General features: G+C 48.6%; 1 protein-coding gene across 4 annotated transcripts in view; it reads right to left on the reverse strand.

Moving 5' to 3' along the window:
* Positions 1-301: 301 nt before the first annotated feature.
* The window catches only part of PBX3 (PBX homeobox 3), a 93677-nt gene continuing 72551 nt past the window's right edge, over positions 302-21427 (reverse strand). Inside the window, exons 3-10 of one of the 4 annotated variants that reach the window (XM_042878713.1) lie at positions 19247-19336; positions 19095-19159; positions 14366-14556; positions 12761-12896; positions 6564-6729; positions 5343-5455; positions 4448-4537; positions 302-1863 (exon numbers count right to left, since the gene is read on the reverse strand). In XM_042878713.1, the coding sequence (XP_042734647.1) occupies positions 1771-1863; positions 4448-4537; positions 5343-5455; positions 6564-6729; positions 12761-12896; positions 14366-14556; positions 19095-19159; positions 19247-19336 (944 nt within the window). In that variant the 3' untranslated portion in view covers positions 302-1770. Of the gene's footprint in view, positions 1864-4447; positions 4538-5342; positions 5456-6563; positions 6730-12760; positions 12897-14365; positions 14557-19094; positions 19337-21427 lie in introns of all 4 variants that reach the window. The other 3 variants (XM_042878712.1, XM_042878711.1, XM_042878714.1) reach the window with 3 other exon arrangements.

Consider the following 21427-nt stretch of genomic DNA (forward strand, 5'->3'; position numbering starts at 1 on the left):
GTTGTAGTTTCAAAGTCAACGTTAAACGAAGCGGTAATTAAGAGTGAATGCGATGGCGCTCCTTAAGTGCATCTCCAGGACTGCCCCTCTCCGCAGCCCCTCTCTCCCTCCGCTCCCACACAGCACAGCACACAGGTGGAGGCCGGGGCTCTGAGCCCCAGCACAGCTCACTGCCACTGAGCTCCTGCGCGCCGCTCCGCCCGTCCTGAGCCGCGCTGAACTCCTGCAAGGGCAGCTGCACCTCTGCAGCTCGCTCTGCTCAGGCCTGACTTAAACTGAGCTGGAAGAAATTACATCAAAATTTGATCATGAAAGCAAAAAGTTTATTCATGTTTGAAACTACATATAACTACCACGAGGAAGACTTCTCAATCCAGGGTGTAATCCAGTTAGAAAGTAACACGAAACGTTTTAATACATTAGAATCACTGCCACAAATTATTTTCATGACTCAATCAGTTTCAGAATCGCATACAATACAAAAGAGAGAAAGAAAGGGCCCCCTGTTACACAGGGTGAATATACAGTACTGATACTGAAGTCTGTATGCATTACAATTAGTTGTATTTTTTGCGTGGATTAGTAACAAGATGAAGAACATTCAAAATGTTTCTCAGTATTTACAACAGTTTCACTGTCCTGTTAAACCTAAGACCCAATGTTTCCACTTCAGCTCTTTTAAAAGTTGCAAACGCAACCCTGATTCTTTTAAAAGATTACAATGTACATTACAATTTATGAGGGAAACAAAGAGTTAGTTACAAGATGCAAAAAGATAAGAAAGAGACAAACTACAGCGTGAGTATCGTTCAGAGGTAGTAAGTGAGCACTCTAAGCTACAGAACATGTTGAAAGTCTATTGGTTCGTATGAGTTCGCATGAGGTAATAAAGCTGTGTTTTGATTGGTGAGATGTATAAATACTCTTTTGCTACACTATGTACAACAATCCATATAACGGTGCTTTTTCCTTCGCTTTTCCTTTCTGTTTTCGTTTGTTTGGCTGCCCAGAAGAAGTAACCAATCTCGGCAGCCGCACAGCACCTACTCACACTGTAAAACCCAGCTGGTGGCTCACTGAAAGAAGCAGCAATATCTTCACCTCTTAAGAACACTCTGAGTCCATTGCCGAAATACAGAGAGCAGGCGGGGGGTCCTGGCGGTTAGCAAGGAAAGATGCTCCTGGTATCCAACCTAACTTATAAAGCAACAGATCACAACAAAAACGTGACGAATAAGGATTCTTAAACACAACCGCTGTTAACTGAAATAACCAAACAGATCTCTTTATTCCAACTCCATAAGAGAGATGAGAAGGTTAAACACAATCCAAGTCTGTAACTCATTTTGACTTTCCGCGAAAATATGCACGCAGTTAAGATTCAGGTGAGGTGTTCTTTGTGCCCATTCTTGCTATCGAGGTTAAGCTTGTACTGTACTTTTACCCTTAAGGCCAAGCAATTGGCAACTGTTAGACCGACACTGTTAAAATCGCCGATAATAAATTATGATAAAATAGTTACAGGGCTATAAACAATGCTAAATCTTGGCCCAATTGGATAAAGTGCTTTTTAACATTGTGTGTTTTAAGTATAAATACAAATGATTATGATACCTTTAAAAAACAGATTTACCAAGTTTTCTAGTAAGACAAGGTTTTACAGTAAAGCTGTAGGTGGTTGGCTACAAAAAAATTCTTTCCTTTTTCTCCTGCGACTCTGAATGCGCTGATCAAGGCATCTCAGCTCAGGGAAAAAGTGTTGCTAGGAGATTAGTTAGAGGTATCAGAGTGCACACTTCCCGGCCCTTCTGTAGGGGAAGTCACAGAAGATGGAGTAGTTGCATCCTGCCAGCCTCCATTAGCCTGAAAAGGGAAAAACAATTCAATTGATGCAATTACGCATATTAATTACATAGTGCACTGAAAGTAACAAAGTGGCAAGGCCAGAGATGGGGGGGGAGACGCTCTGGGAAAGAGCTTATCCTAAACTCCCTCTGGTTGCAGAATTTGTGAGAAAACCACCCGAGCTGTGCGTGAGGCGCTTTGATGAGAGAAGCGTCCCACAGCCAGGGGCCGACCACAACAGCAATGCTGGGATTCCCGCATCTCCATTCTCGCTCTTAATGAAGAGCACCCCTTCAGCCGATGCTTCAGGTTATTTTTCCTGAGAAAGCGGCTCTGGGGCAGCAGTCCTTAACGCATCTCTCCTCTCAGCTCCAGAGCTGGGAGTTGCCTTTCTCTACACCAGAATCCAGGTCCATCCATGCCCACGCAGCAGCGCAGGCAGGGGCAGGAAGGGGCCCTCGACCCCTCCGCCAATTACCCGAAGTGCAGCCCCACACGGGCTGCCGCTCCGTGCTCCCGGCCCTCCCCGCATTACGCCTGCATCAGCAATAGCAGCGCTCAGAAACAAATTTGCCTTATGTCTCGGCCCATGGAGGCAATTGCTGAAATCAATGTCCGATCAGATTTCTGCTGTGGCAGACAGCTTGTCGCTACGTATTTTGGTGTCAGTCAGGAGGAGGGCGGCGCGGTGCTCGTGACTGGGGGGAGGCTGAGTGGAAGTGACGGGGCAGCTGCCCCCCCGGCACCCCACAGCCTTCGCGGGGCCGCTCCGCCTGGCTGGGCCCAGGGGCTGCCCTGTGCTGACGCTGGGCCCCGGACCGCCCCGCAGCACCGCCTGGTGATTGTCTGCTGTGTGGATGAAAAACAGCAAACAGAGAAGCCCTTATCGTGACAAATTCCAAGGTTTGAGTCTGTGCTCCCTTAAGGAAAATTAATGGCAATACCGACCTGCGATCGCATTAAGGCTGAAACCTCACCACATGGTTTAAGATGCTCAGCTGCTCAGACGCGGGCTGGCAATGCACAAAGCGTGCCGAGGCACCTCTGCTTTTTTTTTTTTAATTTTTTTTTTTTTTTTTTAAGGATATGAAAATCTACTTAGAGAAAGAAAAACTCTTGTGCAGATATGAGTCTAAAGATATTCCATCTGAAGTAAACATCATTCCTCTTTTATCCAAATTTATAAACAACAAATGTACAATATTTTTACTCAGCTTGGCAGCTGGAGGAGAGGTTGTCAGCAAGCATTCTTTTTTTCAAATAAATTAATCCTTACTCTGGTGGTTTGAGATTATGCACTGTATTATACAACAGCGCCTTATCAGGCCTCATCAGTGAAGATGGAATTCATGTCTGTAAAATGCTGCAGGCAATCACAGTTTCATATTTTATCATGTTGATAAGGATATCGCAAATTCTCTGAAGCATTTCAAAACACTTAAATGAAAAAGGAGAAATGCAACTAAAAGGCTTTTTATATGGTTTGTTGTGGGTTATTATGAGTTATTTATAAACCCAAAAAGAAAGATTTGACATTTCAAATGTAAAAGATTCGAGTATTTAATGGTACTTTTTTCCCTTTACAATTGAACATCTTCAATCACATTTTAAATCATTAATATTTACTCTCGTGGCAAGTGGAAACCCTCGAAGAGGAAAAGCTCACATCCCCGTGGCGGAGCCTTTCCCAGAGGTGCTCTGCACAGCGCCTGAGCCGCAGCACCGCGGGCACCAATGCAGCAGTGGGCAGTGGCACAGAGCCGCCCCGGGGCGGGAGGAGCACTGCCTGCCCAGCGCTCCCTCTGCGGTCATTTTAAACTTAGTGAATAAAAAGGAAAACAAATGAAGGCCGCCCGGCAAGCAAATACGGAGCGTTTAGTAAAACGAAGCACTCATTTTCAAAGTGGCAAATGAGAAGAGGAAGTTGAATATGAGAGCTGAACACAATTTGCAGCGGAGCCTTCAGCACACAGCCTGCTGCCCTGGGAGGTGTTTGGTCCCGGGCTCTCACGCAGCACAACAGCTGCGGCCCTCAGCTATCCTGGCCACTGCAGGGCCCGGCCGCTCCGAGCACCAACCGATCCCAGCAGCCACAGCAGGGCTGCACTGACAGCACCCGGCACAACCCGGTCTAACATCCCTCAATTCACCAGCACCTCTTTGCCAGACCTACTTCTCTCGTTTGAGTAACAAGGCCAAAATTGCTTCTCAAACGCAGGAAAAATGTGCACCCTTGAAATGGCTAAAAGTATATCAAAACAGCAGTCCTGATGTCAGATTGCAGGCAATGACGAATGCACGCGTGGTTATCTGACCACCTCTGCAAAGAACAAGAGCCTTCTCTCCAAGGCTATCACTTTTTAAACTCATAAGGCTGAAAAATATAAAAATTCCAACTGTTTATAGTGATGCCTCTAGGAATTTTCTCTGTTCCTACATGACCAAGACTCATAGCCGTATCAAGGGCCATTTTGCAGTCCATCTCCAACGATGCAATGTTAAAATATGCTATCACAAGAGAAATTAATATGTGTGTTAATGACTACATTTACCCGACACCGTGCTTATGGCCCTCCAAACTACTCTTCCCCTGGGTACTCACATTTAAATTATGTGGACTGTACAGTGAATTTCCTCCCAAGCCATCATTGTATCCTCCCGTCTGATTGATAACATGACGCAGGGTATCCACCTTAAAGTAAGAGGAAACAAAATTCATCATTCCAAATCTATTAAAACATCATCACTTACAATAGGCAACATTTTGAATTATGTGAGCCAAACGGGTTTAGCGTCTTCTATGAAAGACAAATTTATCAATCAAGAATGACTGGCAGAATTTCAACAAATCCCTGCATGTTAAAAGCCATACATCTCTGCTTCTCACACCAGCCAAACAATAACTTCCTCACAGCAGTGCATCCCGCAGGTCCTTCTTAAGTGTCTGCAGCAAAGCGCTGTGCACATTCGTATGTTTGGATGTACTTGCACGTATGGGGAAAGATGATGGAACATATAAAGCCCTGTGTGAAAGGACTGGAAAAGGGACTGAGAATAACTTGTATTTTAATAGCTCAGTTAGATGCGTTCTGACATACAAACAAATACACAAATAAAGGTTTGTCTGATAAATGAAACAAAGACATTAAGGGGAAAAAAATAGAAAAAAAAGAAGGGAAAAAAGAAAAAAGAAAAGGAAAAAAGAAAATTCACTGGATTTACAGCGTCCATGGAAGTCAGATGCACCCAATCCCATTCCATGAGCTCAAGCCAGAGCCGAATGCATTCACAAAGCTTCAAGTTTCAATCAGAAAAAATCACTCTTTCCTTCGTATTTGTGAAATTCAATGCCGGGGTAAGAATAGGTCACGTTCAGAAATATGCAGCCTCCACTCTGCAGCGAGGCACAGACCATTCAATAGAGCCAGAGTAAGGTGGAATTTTTAGCCCAAACCCTACCCTGCTAGAAAGGCCCTACTGTGGGGCATTTCTCCTACCTGTGACTGCACATTGGCTCCGACTTGGGACCCCTGGTAAGAATCCCCATTCAGACTCTGCATGTTCATGAACATGTCCCCAGAATTTGGGAGGTTAAAAGAACCAGAAGAACCTGGAAAGGAAAGAGTTAAGTAGCTGAATAACAGAGAGCTACAAATATATAACCCCAAAGACCTCAGGGCAGGGGAAGGAGAAGAAGAAAGGAAACAAGAAGGAAAGGCAATGCCCAACAGAAACCACGCTCCTGACCCACAGCAGGGCAAGGCCGGCCTGGCAGGACACCGCACAGCGTGGGACCTGCACTGCTTCTCCCCACGGCGCTCAGCGGCGCGCAGCAAAACCACGCCGGGGAAGCAGGGACACCCATCAGAGCCCGGGGCGGCCTTACTGCTGGAGAGCACTGCACACACAGCACACGTGCCAGCTGCTTTCCCCCGGAGGATCACCTCATCCTGAATTGCTCAACACTCTAAAAAACTAATTTTGAACCTGTGTTTAATATTTCCTTCAAACAGAAATGCCCGGTAATTTCTAGTTAGCTGATCTATCGGCAGAGGAGGAACCTTTCTCTTCCTTTCCTTTGACTAAAGGCTTTTTTTTTTCCCCATGGATCTTTACATCCTTAAAAAGTTGTCTACAACTATGCTGTGGCAAAACTTCACTGTAAATAGTGCCAAACTTTGTAGAAACCCTTGCCTCTGGAACCCCAAAGCAATTTCCTCTTCAGATCCTCCCTCTACTAACTTAATGCTTAGATTTGCAAAATGTCAACAGTGCACTAGCGAGACAGTTGTTAAACACTATAAAAGAACACGTGGTTAGACTCTGGAATAAAAGCTGTGTCCTTAGATTTTTATATATAATATCAACCCCTTGTCAAGCAACCCAGAGCACAAATTTTTATTAGTGCACACTAAAACATCCCTGTGTTTTGTTCTTACGTTCTTATCTTGACAATAAATACAGCAGTTCTACAAACACAGGCTTGAGAGTTCTGCCTCCCTTTATTTTCTGCTACTTTCATGGAATCAGAAAACGCTTAAGGTATCGACAGAAGCGAAGATGCTGCCAGCAGTGGGAGCGAGGCAGACCCGTGGTGGGAGCTGCAGCTCAGTCCCCTCAGCCCACGAGGCCAACCCCACTCCCCAGGCAGTGCTGCCAGGGAGCTGCTCGCCCTGCTGAGCTCGCTGCAGGCTGCCCCAGCATGCGTAGGTACGCACCAGAGTTTGGCGTGGTGGGGGAGTTGGTCTGGTTGTTCTGGACGGCCGCGGCCACGGCGTGCGCTGCAGTCACAGCCGTCTTTGCTGCGTAAAGATTGGCTTCTTCCTGGAACTTCCCAATGTTCTTCTTGTACCTGATTCTCTTATTGCCAAACCAGTTGGAGACCTGTGTTGGAGAGAGGAGGGGCAGAGTGAAGGACACAGTGTCTGACTCAACAAAGCAATTCAAAACATTGCGCTGGATCCAGTTAACCCCAGTGCCTCATCCCCAGCAGGAACCCTGCAACAATCATGGATCAGTTAAATATGAGTACAGGTACGTGTCTGATCTGGTTCTGCTTGTCCGCTGGCAAACTGATGCCCAAGGGGTGACAACACGTATCCTGGAGCTTGCTGTCTCTCGTCAGGATCGCCGTCCATCCATGAGGGCAGTGCAAAACCGCAGAGCTGCCGCACGGACTGAAGTGCCTGCTGGCTGAGCCAGAGCAAACAGCCACAGCTTCACATTGTTCTTTATTTGGGGGCCAGAACAACCTTGGCAGCCCGCACCTAGAGCTGTGTTTGGTCGGCTGGAAATGAAAGGGATCATATAAATCAATAATGGCTGAAAAGTCACTTTGTCATCTCTTTGAAGATACTGTACTGAGACCAGAGCGGCTGGCAGGGCGCTGGCCATTAACCCGTGCAGAGGTCACGGCTGGAGCAGTTCAGAAAAGATCCTGCAGTGGTTTCTCAGCGCCTTTGTTTAACTTCAGCACTACAACAAAGCTAAACAACAGCCTCAGCTGGTAACACAGGCAACAGCCAAAGCTGCCCAGACAAAAAAGCATCTGTAATGAGACAGAGGTAGAGGGGAGGGGACTGGTAACAACACAAGTGGTAATTAGTTGTGCCCTGTAGTGAGGGACCAAAGCTCCACACTGCACAGCACACAGTGACACTCGGCTGCTCCCACATCCCACAAGCACCACAGAGCTCTGCAGCTCCTCTGAAAGCCCAGGAGTGCATCGCTGCACCCAGCAAAGCCCACAGGACCTGTGCTTTAGGTAGCTCCAGCCTTTAACACAATTAATGAAAAGCACCCAGCTTTTAAGTGTAATTCAAGATGCACACCTTATACGTTCCCTTCCCTAGACAGCACTGCATCTATTGTACTGTATTCTGTATATTACACTTAATATTTATCTTGTCAGTCAGAAAAGCAATAATGCATTAATGAAACCTAGCAAATAATTATTGTGGACAATCAGATTATGCTTTATTAACAGTTTCATAATTGAGGAATCTCTGTACATCAACTATTGTCCACAGATGTGCACGAGATCCCTCTGTTTATGCACACCCATGGACCAATCAAACAACAGCCATCACTAATAAAGGTTTATTTAATTCTCACAGTAAAATTTTAATATCACCAGCAGCCTGGGGAAGCCTCATCGAGTGGATTTGCTTGACATCAGATCGTTTCCATTCTGCTAGTCCCAATACTTCTTAATCTTTAATATCAAGGCAATTAAAATTAATGGCCACTCATCCAGAGCCACTGTGGGCAGTGTTTCCTTGACATCAATTGTTTGATGGGATTACCTAGAGGTTAAACTAACAAGCAAGGTTTAATTGGAAGCAATGAGAGGAGCAGCAATCGTACGTTATGTTTAACCCATATACCACATCTCAATGAACACCCAGAAATGTTAAACTATTTCTGAGACCAAAGCACACGCTGCACACCCAGGTCCGGGCAGAGCCTCCCCAGGATGGACGTCACAGCCCAGCACCCTTTGCTTCCCGGCCGCAGGGCTCGGCATTCCCGCGCCTCGCCACCTCCACTGCACCGCCAGCACGGCTGGCAGCACCGGGGCCGCATGAACCACACCACCACGGAGCCCTGCTCCCTGCTGCCCTCCCTTCCCCGGCGCACAGTGTGACTGTGGTCACCAGGCTGCCCAGGGCACCGGAGGGGCTGCCGTGCCCTGCTCCCAATCCCGCTGTGCCCTGGCTCTTCACAGCACTGCAGGCTCATCCTAAAAATGGAAGCTGTGAGCTGCTTTATGAACGCTTTTCATTTAAACAAACTATCTATATGTTCACATTAAAAATAAAAAACAAATAAAAAATTAACCATCTTTCTACTCCTGATCATTGAAGGTCAATTTATTACTTGGGCTTAATTGTATATTACATTTCAAAAAATACTGTTGCACTTACTTACCACATTAATTGCAGTGTTTAATGAAAAGACAATAAATTATTACTTAAACAGTCCTGATGCCTAGTGTGGGGTTTGGGATGGGACGTGTTTTGTCTCAGCACCGGCTGTGCTCTTGGGAAAAATCAGGCCTCATTCTGCAGTGAACCAGCTGACACAAGAACATCGCTGCTGAAATGGGCAAACTAAATATTTATGGATCACAGAAATTTTTCCATAGTCTTTCCAAGGGTCTGCAGCACTGTTTATATTCTGTACCTCGCCAAATGACACAAAGCAGAAAAAAAACTGAAAATAAGCACAGTACAATTATGGCTAACAATTTTACATCTACAAACTATTTATTTAAGCTCGCATCTTTTTTTTTCTTGCTTCCCAAACAAAGTCAAGGATAAGAGCCTATAAATCTGCAGCTCTCCATGTCAACGTGCTTACCAAAACAAACAGAGCAGAAGAAGTGGGGCTTGGAGAGATGCTGAAAATCAGCTTTTGCATCCTTTTAAAAAAAGATTTTAAATACACTCTCTTGTCAACCGTATTCTTCTTCTGTTTGAAGCAGTGAAAAATTTTATTGCCATAATCCACTGACATGCTTTCAGCAGCAACTATGCCCTTTCTATAGCTCATATGATAGACTGATAGTTGTTCATGACACCCTGAAAGAGACTCATCTGCAAAAGTATAAAACATCAGCCTCGCAGCCACAGCACGGAGAGAACAGATGACACAGTTTATCTCCCACAAACACGTGCTGATCGGGTGGTTCTAAATTACAGCCAACAACGTTCTGTTAAGGACATTTTTTTTCCCCTAGAATTACCTTTTCCATACTCTTAAAATGAAATTGCGTGAGGTGCTCATCCTCATAGTTTGTTTTTATGCTTTTCTTGAAACACCTTCTCTACACAGTATTTTAAACACCAGGACCAAAACTAAAACCATCTATCTCCCTCCCCGGCTAAATGATTCCAGGAGACAAGTTTCTTTGCAGCTCAGTGAAGTGCCTTAGCAGCAAGGTTTCCAGTCAGCTGCTTAAGCAGGGGGGAGGCTGATCCAAAATTCTCACTAATTAATTAATTAAGTGTTTGAGGGAGAAAATATTCTGCCGTGAACCTGCCCCCAGCATTCCTCAGACACTGACAGCACAAGTTAGTACTGCAGGTTAGAGACTGCATGGGAAGCCCAGCTCAGATAGAAAAAGGACCAAGTTTCTTCAAACACAAACAGAAACCTCCAGGAGTTTCCAAAGCCAACAGTTTTTTTCCCCTTCTCATTTCCCAGCTCTTTGTACCTCCCGGGCCTCTGCAGCCAAGGAGGCAGCCGGGCACAGTGCCAGGCAAGGCAACGTCGGAGGGACTCCTGGTCAGGTCTGGAAATAGATCTGCTTAGAGATTTTTCATAAAAACCCTGGGCAGGAGTAGCTCAGTCACTCGCTTGGATGCCATTGCTCATCCCAGGTGATGCTACTCCTGCCAGTATTTTAAATGACTGCTCAATTTACGCCTGATTTCTGGATTGCATCCTCTGACTTTTGCTGCCAAGCACCAGGGCAGCATGGACTGTGCAATTTTACAGTGCATGCTTGGAGCTTTTCTGCTAGATGGCCTTAAAAATATATACAATTTTCAGTACAAAGAAAGACAACTTCAGCCTAGTCTGACCTAGTAAATATCAACTAATCCTGCAGCCTTGCCATACAGCCTTTGGAAACACCTCAGAAAAATCAAAGAGCAGGAGAACCATAGCACTCACATTTCCAGTGGTGAAAGCAGATCTATCAGGAATTCAAGTAACCAGCTGATCAGAGGCACACCCTCTCTCACTGCAGGCTTCTCTCCCATTAGGTGGCACACTGCCCAGTGCTCTGGCCTTCCCACCATCAGGGACTTCTTCCAGCCATTTGCACACTCCTTGCCAGACTGAAGCTTCAGCCACTGCCCCAGATCTGCATCCGTGGCAGATGCTGTCAACGCTTTGCAGTTAATGCTGTCCTTACTCTTATGTTGGGAAACGTTGCCCTTCAAAGCTCAGGATGTGCAGAATGGTATAAAGGAGGCAATGCAGCTACTCCCATCACTCATCCAGGCTTCCTAATGGATTCAGGGAACGACTAATTCACACTCGTATCAAATATTAAAGAGGCAAACCTATATTCACATTACAGGCTGACTGCTGCTCCTACTCTTTTGGACCATCTGCCTGCCTTTTATTTCATTCTACAACATATACATTAAATCTTATCAAACAGCCAATTAAGAAAGCAATCAGATCTATTAGCGCTAGAAGAGATCAGTTATGGCTTCTCAAATGCTCCATATCGTTTCCTTCAGCCTCCTCAGCCTTATCTAGGTCTAGCTTTTTATCTGCCCACTCTCCAGGATCACTAACTCCTCCTCTGCCAGGCACAGCTCTCTAGCTACTGGCTGGACACAAAACATCTCTTCAGCAGGTCTGCTGTGCTCTCCAGCACAGTGTGTGTGCTTTCCCTGATTACACTGTGCCAGCAGAGATGATTTCTGTGTTCTCCAACTTCATGTTGATGATGTTGGCTCTCCTAACTATGCAGCAAGCCACCTTGGCTCTTGTGGGAGGATTTTTCAAACAACACTTACTGGAGGAACTGCAATAAGCTGTATTATGCCAAAGTGACTGAAACCAGCAATGAGACCCGGCTGTGGACCAAGCTGCACAGGTCCTCCTGTGCTCTGCAGCTGTTTGGCTGGCTCCAGTCATTTGGGAGAGCTGCAGTGATACCTGTGGGCTGGCATAGTTGCCCAGAGCTGCCTGCTCAGCTGCAGTTACTCATGTGATGCTAGCAGTGACAAAGGAGAAACTCAATAGCAAGCAAGTTCTGTGCCAAGCCTCCCAAAGCAGGGCACTTTAGGCCACAAATACCATTTTCTGCCCTGTAGCAGGCTCAACATAGCAACATTTACTTCCTTCTCACATTGAGCATTCTCCAAGAGGAAAAACCAAAATTCCTGCACATCACCATAGTCAGTTGTAAGTAGACTGAGATAAACTGTTCCCACTTGCACCCCTTACCTTCACTGGTCACACAAGCTTCCCATCCAGCAGGAGCACAGGACACGCTGCATGCTGGGAAGCAAGCATGGCACAAGCGTATCTCTGCTGGCCTCTTTCACAGCAGAGGACAGTTGTGCTAGAGTTTGTACTTCTGATGGCACATTCAAAGTTAATTAAGTAAGATCAGGTTTTGGGGAGCTGAGTGGCCTTTCTCATAGAAGATTTCATCTGAAAGTCTTCAATAAAGAGCCTGAATTTTTCATGGATTCAATGGAGACTTATAAAGTAAATCTCAACTCAAGTCTTAATTATAAAGCTAAAGGTTGCGCTGCTAATAATGCCAATACCAAAGCCTGCAATCATTAATAGTTAACACACTCGCCGCAGGCGTTGTTCCTCTAAAGGACCTGAAATATTGATAAGCAGAGCTGATGGAGCTGGGAGGAGATGGCATGCAGCCCCGCAATGGGACAGCTGGAGAACAGGGACGCTGCCAGTGAACTTTCTCTTCTACCATCCAAGAGCAACCTTTCCCAAGCTGTGTGTGCCAGATCTGATGTGGGATTATTTTGGCTTTCTGTCAAGCATACAGGCCACAAGAAATGCAACATGTTATTTTGCTTTCTGAAGTGGTGAAGGAAACAGTGAATGAAAGTTTGATGTATTGGTGCCATCAGCCTGAATGTTTTTGTGAGGACCCAGCTCAGAGCTGTACGTGTGTTTTGGCCTGCACAGAAAACAGTCCCAGCCAATGGAATTAAGCCCTTCTAATTAGGGAGAAGCTGTTTTTCTTGCATTAACTTTACAGTAACATCTGGGAGAGAGCCAAAAGGATCAGGACAAGCACAGGGCAGGGCAGCCTGCATGCGCAGCCTCTACCGAAGCCCATCCTGAGCTGGAGCAGGGGCAGCTCGGTCAGAGAGCAGTGGGGGATTGGGGCCTCGCTCCCTCTGCTGCCTACCTGTGATACCGTGATGCTGCACTTCTTTGCCAGCTCTTCTTTGGCTTCTTCACTGGGGTAAGGGTTACTGAGGTGGGAGTAAAAATACTCATTCAATATTTCTGTGGCTTGTTTACTGAAATTGCGTCTTTTCCTTCTGAAATGAGAAAAGAAAACAACAGCTGTTCCAACACCACCAGAGCTCCGGCAGGGCAGCATGCAGCCACCTCCACACCCCCAGCTCTACCATCAACATGCTGAAGGCTGCTGGGGTCCGAGCACTGCCTCCATCACCCAGCCTGCACGGGGCTCATCCCAGGGACACACAGACAACTCCCACACAACACAGGTTGAGACCTGGGGCAGCAGAGCAGGAAGTGAGGCAGGAGCAGACATGGAGTCAGCCAGCGCCCAGCCTCAGCCCAAAAGAGCACATTGCCTGCTCCACAACTACATCTCCACTGCTGACAACAGCATCACCCTTCCCTTCACCCGTACGGTCAGGGCTCCCGCACAGGGCTACTGGGGCGAGCATAGCAGGGCTGCCTGCATGCCATGTCCTCATCCAGCACTCAGGGAGCCAAGCAGCCCGCACTTGCTGCTGAAGGCAGTGCAGGCCCTGGCGCAGGCTGCAGTGCTGAGGCACTCCCTGAGGTGCAGCCAACGGCCTGCCCACCCTGAGGACCGTGGCAGCAGCACCTGCACAGCTGTTCACTTCCACACTGGGATGTGCTGCCTGCCACCCTGGGAGCTCCTCACAGAATCTCCAGTTAGACATTCTGTCAGAGCTCCTTTTCCTCCAGGCTGGTTGCAATCACAGGCAGTGCTGCAGGCCAGCAGGCAGCCTAGCAGCAATCCCCAACGCTCTCTTCCAGGAATATCACAGTGCTGCTAACGATGCCGTATCCTGGAGCAGGCAGACTCTCCCTAGAGCTGCATTTATCTCATTACTCTGCTTCCGCTCATTTTGCCTTATTTACCTTCCTCCTTTTTAAAGAAATCACTTTAAAATGTGCATCTGCAAGCTTTACCTTTTGCAGTTACTAGAGCTCTCCACAGACATTTCCTCCAACTGTTTGTAATTATCCTAATTTGCCACACCTGCCAGTGACCTCCTTGTTAATAAAATTATTTTGCTCTTGTTTAGCTCCTCACAGCTTTCAGGTGTGAAGCAGGCACTGGCTGATAACTGCAGGCTCCATGTCGGCTCTCCCTGTACTGCAGGGCTCAGCCAGCTGCCAGGCTCCTGTGGCAGGGACAGTGCTGGGGCAGCCTCCCACCTTCTTGGGGCACCCCAGCAAATTAGGCTGTTAGCCCCTCTTTTGCCACCACTGACTCTACTCACATGACAGCTTGTTGGAACAGGGGCCAGCAGATCTGGTCTTTGGAACTATCAACACTTCTTACCTCAAGTGCAGGCAGCTGCTAACTCAGAGCCACCCTCAGGCTGTGACATGTTGCTCCCAGGTAACCTGTACTGTGGGACTGGTTATGGCCCTACGCTGGGAAATGCTTGTACCTGCAGCCATTTAAATTAACTGCAATGATGGAACAGTGCTCAGCACAAACACTGCCAGCAGCAGCCCTTCTACACCAGAAAAGCTGGGGCAGTCATCTCAGCCTTACCTGGCATCAAGGAACCTCGACCTTAAAATCATGACTGCTTCACAAGTACTCTGCTTCAGCTGCATCTGAATGGAGCTGAATTTTCGATGAATGATGCCCACCATCCTTTCAATCTCCTTAGGAGAAATGGGCCGCGTTCGACTCTGTTCTCTGAGCAGGTTCATCACATGTGTGGTAAATTCATTACATGCCTGCAAAGGAAGGAAAGAGAGGCTTAGAAATTGCCTTGTGCCACCCAACAAGCATGTGAAGCCTCACACAGCCCCATCCCCACACACAGCCATGGGAGCAGACTGCATGCAGCCGGCAGCAGCCAGCACTGGCGTGGTTCCTCTTTGCTCTTATCCCTTCCCATCCATGAGGCGAGCAGTGCCCAGCAAGTTGATGGGGGGTGGGATCTGGAAGGCTGATCTTTCAGTAAATGGTTGGAGGCAGGACATTGTGAGCAGTGCCAGCACGTGCTCAGATGCATGAGCAGAATCTGTCGGCAGCCAGCACTTCCAGGGGCGTGCTGAATGCACGCAGGCAGCACAGGAGGTTTAACACCCTGCAGAAGGTAGGGAGTTTAAACCCGCTGGAGCAGTCCCATGCAGCCCCCTGCCACACATGGCGTCACAGCACGGCTGTGCCCAGCCTGGCCTCACAGCGCAGCCAGGCGCTGGGGAGGGGAGGCTGTAGCAGCCATCCATCACTAGCCCCAGACTATGCGGGCGAAAGGACACGATGATATAAACTTCTGCAGGCTGCATCATCACTAGGCTCTGCTGATCTGAGCCTCTGCGTGACCAAGTGCCTGTCACGCTGGCATCCCTGCTTCCCCCCACGCAGGCTGCAAGCTGCCACAAACTGTGCTGATTTATGTCTCCTTTATCTCTTTCAAAAACAAACCCTGGGCCTGCTGCCTGCCTGGAGTGTGGCAGTGCAGCCCCAGGTTTGCTGGCACAGAGTTGGAGCGCAGTGGGGACCAGGCCAAGGGCAAATTGCACTCAGCCCCAGCGGCACTCCTCAGAGGCCAAGGGGGGCAACGCAGCAGTTGCACAAGAAGCCCTCCTTGTGCACTGCAGAGCTGCAGTCACTTCCAAACAAGGCTGAAGGACTTCACGCTGTGCATCCAGCGTACAATCACACCATGTGCATTAGGAATCAACCTGATTCCAGCTCAGCTTTTTCTCCTGAAGCCAAGGTTAAAAATAGCATTACAATCTCTAGTGGTTGGCAAACCTGCCCATGACAGGAGGGCTGGAGCTCTATGGTCTTTAAGGTCCCTTCCAACCCAAGCCATTCTATCATTCTATGATGTGTCTTACAAGTACGTGTTCAGCAGTTCTCCTGCATTTCAATAGCTGGTGTGAGGGAAAGAGTTAAAAGTGAAAAGTTTATGCATCTAAAAACTCATAATTTCCTATAACATTTGCTGAACGTCTCACAACTTATTAAGTGAAGCCATCTATGAATGCAAATGCTGATTAGCAATTTGGCAATAGCCCAACATTCGCAGAATTCACATAGCTTTTCTTTAAACCAGTAGTTCATACATGATTAATTAGAACATCTCATTTATGTAGTGTGCACTTTAGCTCATTACTCTAAGTAAAATTCGTTAAGTATTTACATTTAGATAATTAAAATCTGGGTACACCCTTAAGAAAGATGCATACACTTCAGGCAAAGTGATTTTTTTTCTTTACACTACTGAAAGCAAATTACAGGCTGATTTACCTCCCCGCCACACCACTGGGAGGCAGCGCCTGGCTGGGGGCAGTGCGGGGGTCCCACACGGCAGCACAGAGCGCTGGGTGCTGCAGCCACGGTGCCCCAGGCTTCCCACCACAACCTGAGCTCCAGCTGCAGGTATCTGACCTGCCTGACCCGCATTTGCCATTTGCGGATTTTTCCTCCTCTCTCACTGGACGCTTAATCACAGAATCACAGGATCACTTCATGCTACCCCAGGTGCCACAGGGAACCCATTCCCGCTGCCCGCGGTCCCCGCTCATGCCAAAAACGAGGAGTCTGTCCCAACCCCTCCAGGCTGCGTGCCTGCCGCAGAGCAAGGGCTGCTCCAGGTGCCCTCCTCGTCCCCATCCCACTGCAGCCTGTCCTGCACAAAGGCAGAGCCGGCACATGTGGCACTGCAGCTCTGACACGGGGTGCCTGGTGTGCCGGCCTCACCGTGCCAGGAGCCATCGGCCCCTGCTGCGTGCTGGCTGCGCCGCGGGAGCCTGAGCCGATCTCTGCTTCGGCCATCTGACCGCTGACAAAAAGACCGGCTTTGGTCACCTGGTCAGCGATGCACAGAGCTGAAGGACGCACCAGGGTGCAGCTACGGCCTTCCTGAGGTGTGGGGGGCTCAGGCTGCTTAGGCAGTACTGCTGAATCGAAGTCTCTGGCACTGGAGAAATGCTTAAGGCATGCAGCTCATCACATGGCTGCTATCTGTGGGTCCAGGGAATATATTTTCAAACTACTTTTCAAACGGTAACTGTTACTTAGTGTGTAATGTGCTTTCAAGCATTTCTATTCTATGAAAAGTATTTCTCCACAGATAATAAAAGTCAACTGTTTTGAAGTTGAAAAAGCAAAAATCTCTTCCTGAATTTACTTATACTGCTGGACAAGCCTTCATTTGGTTACATCTGTGCAAAGGGCCTGCTTTTATTTTCTTTCTCCAGCATCTCCCATCTGTGATGTTCCCGTAGCACAGCTGAGTGGAAGCACGCTCAGACTCTGCCGATGCTCTGTCTTGTTTTCTCTTGTTTATTTATAACGTCCGAGCTACTTGATCCCTCTTTCAGTGCTATTTTTCAGGCCCCTGCTTGGTGCCTGAGACATTATTAATAATGTCAGGTTATAAGTGATGGCCTTGTTAACCTGCTCAGAAACCTTGTAGGAGTGGAGGATGCTTCTGCGAGCCTTAACGCTTCATCAAGGCGAGCAAGAGGAAAAGAGAAGGCATAACCCCAGACAATCCGCAGCCACACGGTGCCATGGCGCTTCGGGGTGGTGGTGTTGTCTTCCCAGCCGCCACACTTCACCCCAATTTGGGGTGAATCCAGAAGACATCCGTGAACTCAGAAAGCAGGTTCCCAGCTGTTCCAGGAGGCCTGGGACCCTTACAGTACTTTAGCCTACAGCTAAAAAATGTATTTCAGTGTAATTATAGAAGATAGCTTTCAATATGTCATCTCTATTATAGCAGCTGTAAATTATGGAAGGAGCTGCCTGTGTACGACCATCTCTCCTGGCACACAGCGAGGGGAGAGCTGCGTGATGGCATGACACACTTTCCATTTTCCTTCCTTTTTTTTCCAAGCACATTCCCCTAGCTGGCAACAAATGTCAGCGTCAAACTCCATCTGCAGAGCATCTTCAGGAAGGACTCGGTGTGGGCTGTGCAGGAGAGCTCTGTGGGAGCTGCCCTGCTGGGTGCGGGGTGGCCCTGCTCTGTGGCAGCAGCCCGGCTGCAGGCGTACAGCGATGCTGAGCCCCAGCCCTCCACTACTGAGACAGGCGAGCAGGAGACAGTTTGCTGCAGGGCTGGGAAATTACCATATTTCTGTGGAGCAGACACTGCTGGGTGTCAGGATCAACGGGGGAAGCGTACATGTTTCAGGGCAGCTTCGCCTCTCTCTCTCTCCTAGCAGCACTTGAGCATCCTCCAAAGTTCCCCGTGGTGTGGACGGATGGCTGTGACACTTCAGTCGAAACCTTTGTAAATTGAGCTACTGAGCTAAAAATGCTACTGCTTCCCCCACATCATTAAACTTATTAGAGGTAAAGGAGATGTGCCAGGAAACAGCTGTAAGCATCGACCTGCATTTGCTTCAGCCCCAGATATGTTTCCAGCCCATGTCCTCATGGTTGCAGCAGATACTCCTGCTGGAAGGCACTCATTCTTCTAGCGGCCATCCTCATGTCAGGCTGCAGGCTGTGCACTGGCCACCACTGTGTGAGAGCTCAAGGGGCTCCGCAGGACACCAGTGTCTTTGCGATGGAATGGGGTCACTTGAGGGAAGAACGATTGGCGCAGAGGCACCTGGCCCTGCACAGCAAAAGGGGAAGCTGTGGGAAGGCAGCCAGAGCCTCACGGCACATGGCTCTCTGCTCACACAGCTCCAAGAGGTTTTATTGCCACTTCTACAACTTGTTTGTGGTTTGGGCCTGTTCAGAGTGACTGTGCTGTGACAGGCAAGGGCAAGGGCAGGGCTTCCCCTGCTCTGCTCAGAAAACCACCACTGATTGAATTCACTGAGCTAGTGGGCTCAGGGTTTGCCAGCTTTGTCAGGACATCGCTGGGAGCAGAAAACAAAGGCACCACCAGAAGCCTGAGGGTTGAACGTCTCACAAAGCCACACTTCCCACTCCCTGTGCTCCAATGCAGTTGTTCACTGAGAAACCAGAGCCTCCCCACCCCTGCGGGTGGCCAGCAGCTCACACACAGCACACACTGCACCCAGCCCCGCAGCCATGCTGTGTCTCCTGAGCCACCCAGGGGCACACACAGTCTGTTCCTTCCAGGGCTGGCTCTACAAGAGGGAACACTGGCTCCAGTGCTACTTTATGTGGTTACAGACAACAGAGAGAACTTGGGCATGCAAACATGTGCCCTGCAGCCCTCATAGGCAGCACAGGCAGGGAGAGCCACCAGAGCCCTGGGCGCCCGCCACTGGCAAGCAGAGGTGCAAGGGCAGCAGTGGGGACACAAACAACTGAGAGGCTGATGTCTGACCTGTTCATATTTCTCCAGCTCTGTGTGATAGATTTGTCTGATCTGGGTCAATTTGGCTCTGTAATCTGAGTGTTCAATAGAGTTATCTGAAGACCCTCCAGAGGCTGCTGCGGCTGCAGCTGCTGCCGCCGATCCCCCACCTTTCTCCGGACCTGAGACTCCTTCTGCCAGAAGCATATTGTCTAGTCTCATTAGCTGGGGATCGGGAGGGTCTTCCTCCTGGGCTCCTCGGATGCTCAAACCTTGGGCAGAAAAAAGAGAAGAAGAGAAAACACCATCAGTACTTCTTGCATCCGCCCTGCCCTGCCCGCTCCCTCACCCTGCCCAGCCTTGTCCTCGTGGGAGCGCTCCCAGAGTGCAGCACAGACCAACCCTGTGGGCTCCCAGCATCCTACAGAATCCCACCAGTTCCCATAAAGAACCAGAGTGTCTTCCTCCAGCTTTTAAAGGACCCTGCCACATATTTAAACACTTCATTGTAGGTACTAAGAGTATCCACATGAGTGCAGACGCACACACCTTCCAACTCTTTTCCAAGGTGTACCTCATTTGACACAAGGCTGCTATTGTTTATCCCTATTCATTGCATTGCTTTGACGCGAGACCACACGATAAATGTAAGTGCATTATTTATTCCAAAGCACAAATTTTCTTCTCATTTCCTTCCAAATGGATCTGAGCACTGCACTCCCCCTCCAACTGAGACTTGCCCAACTGGATTCTGCTCCTGCAAGTCCAAATGTTGCCACAAAGGGCCAAGGAAAGATCTGCTGCTTCAACCCCAGTGGCTCAGGAAGAGCCGCGGATCTGCCAGCACCACGCACACACCTGCAGTGGTCTCTGGCTCCACACAGGCACTCAGTGCTGAAAGCTCCCAAAGGAAAGGGGAAATGGGGCAGAATCGAGGCAATAGCCCAGAAACAGCCACACGGGAAACAGCGTTGAGGAGGTGGTAGCAGGCACAGGGCAGCACAACGTGGCACAGGGCAGGAACGGGGCCTGAGCTGCCCTGTACAGAACAGGGAACAAGCTGCTATCACCGCTGGGGCGCCCAGTTTGTTTGGAATCACCAGCACTCCTCCGCTGCACTGTTGGAAACAATACTCTAAGTCTAATTTTTGCTTTAAATCAAGAATTTCCAAAGTGATGCTCAGTCAGCATTCTCCTCTGCATCCTATAGATCAAGGCTGACAATGTGTAAGTTTAATCAGGTCATGCAGGCATGGTGCCAAGCTGTCATCAACAATGCCGAAAACAAAGTTTAAAAATAATTACACTTGTATAGAAATCACTAGAGCTGCGGCTTCCCGAATCAACATTTCCATTAAAGATGTGATGCAGACATGTACATCCCAGCCCAATTAACCTCCTCACACCTGTGCAGGAGGACACTGCCATGCTCCCTTTGCAGGGCCCGGCAGCCCCCCACTGCAGCACCTGTGCCTGGCAGCTCCGACCATCAGCACCACCGCAGCCCCGCTCAGGGACAGCCACACTCCTGCGCAGGCTCTGCCTGGTGTCTGAGCACCCTGCACAGCACAGACCCGTCCGGCCAGCTGCCCAGCCCAGAGAGAGCACAGAATTTACTTTGCGTTAAAATGCACCTTTTAAACCTGTCACCTTCATTTAAAGCTGCAACTTTACATAATTTCATGAGAATAAAAAAACGTCTCACGATCTCCTTAAATTATTTTGGTTGCCTGTTCAGAGGTTCACACATGATATGGTGCATCACCCAGTGCACCAGACCAAAAGCTACAGGGCTCTGTCAAGAATGATGGTAGCCATCCAAACTTGAATTAATGTTGAAAACCAACACTCCTTCTGTAAACTGACAAAGAACAGCGGATGTTCCAAGGCTGAAATGCAGAAGATAACATCTGCAGAGGACACTGAAGGAGTCACTGGCCCCAAAGCACAGCAGGAAGGAATTCAGCAGATACGGACAATGATGAAGGTACCACAGCTCTGCTGTGTGTCCCTGGAGCAGGTGATGTGGGTACGCTGCACTCACCTCGATGCTGAGTGCTGCACTCATGTGCAGAGCATCCAGCTGGGGGAGCGTGAGCCTGCAGTCAGCCGCAGACAGAGAGATGACACAGTGCACATGTGGGGATGCAACGCTTGTTCTGCCCCTGAGTGAGCCACACTGCTCAGTGGAATGGCAAAGCTGTAAGTTGATTAACTGGTTTCAACAGGCATTAAGCTGTGCATTAGTTCCAACCTTTCCCCATGAACACAGCGCAGCTCAGCACAGCCAAGAGTGGCTGCAGCCACGCACAGCTCCTGCAGCCACGCACAGCTCCTGCAGCCACGCACAGCTCCTGCAGCCA

Source organism: Lagopus leucura, unplaced genomic scaffold, assembly GCF_019238085.1.
Source record: "Lagopus leucura isolate 7727_CA_CO unplaced genomic scaffold, USGS_WTPT01 Super-Scaffold_100022, whole genome shotgun sequence".
In the NCBI taxonomy this organism is placed as follows: domain Eukaryota; kingdom Metazoa; phylum Chordata; class Aves; order Galliformes; family Phasianidae; genus Lagopus; species Lagopus leucura.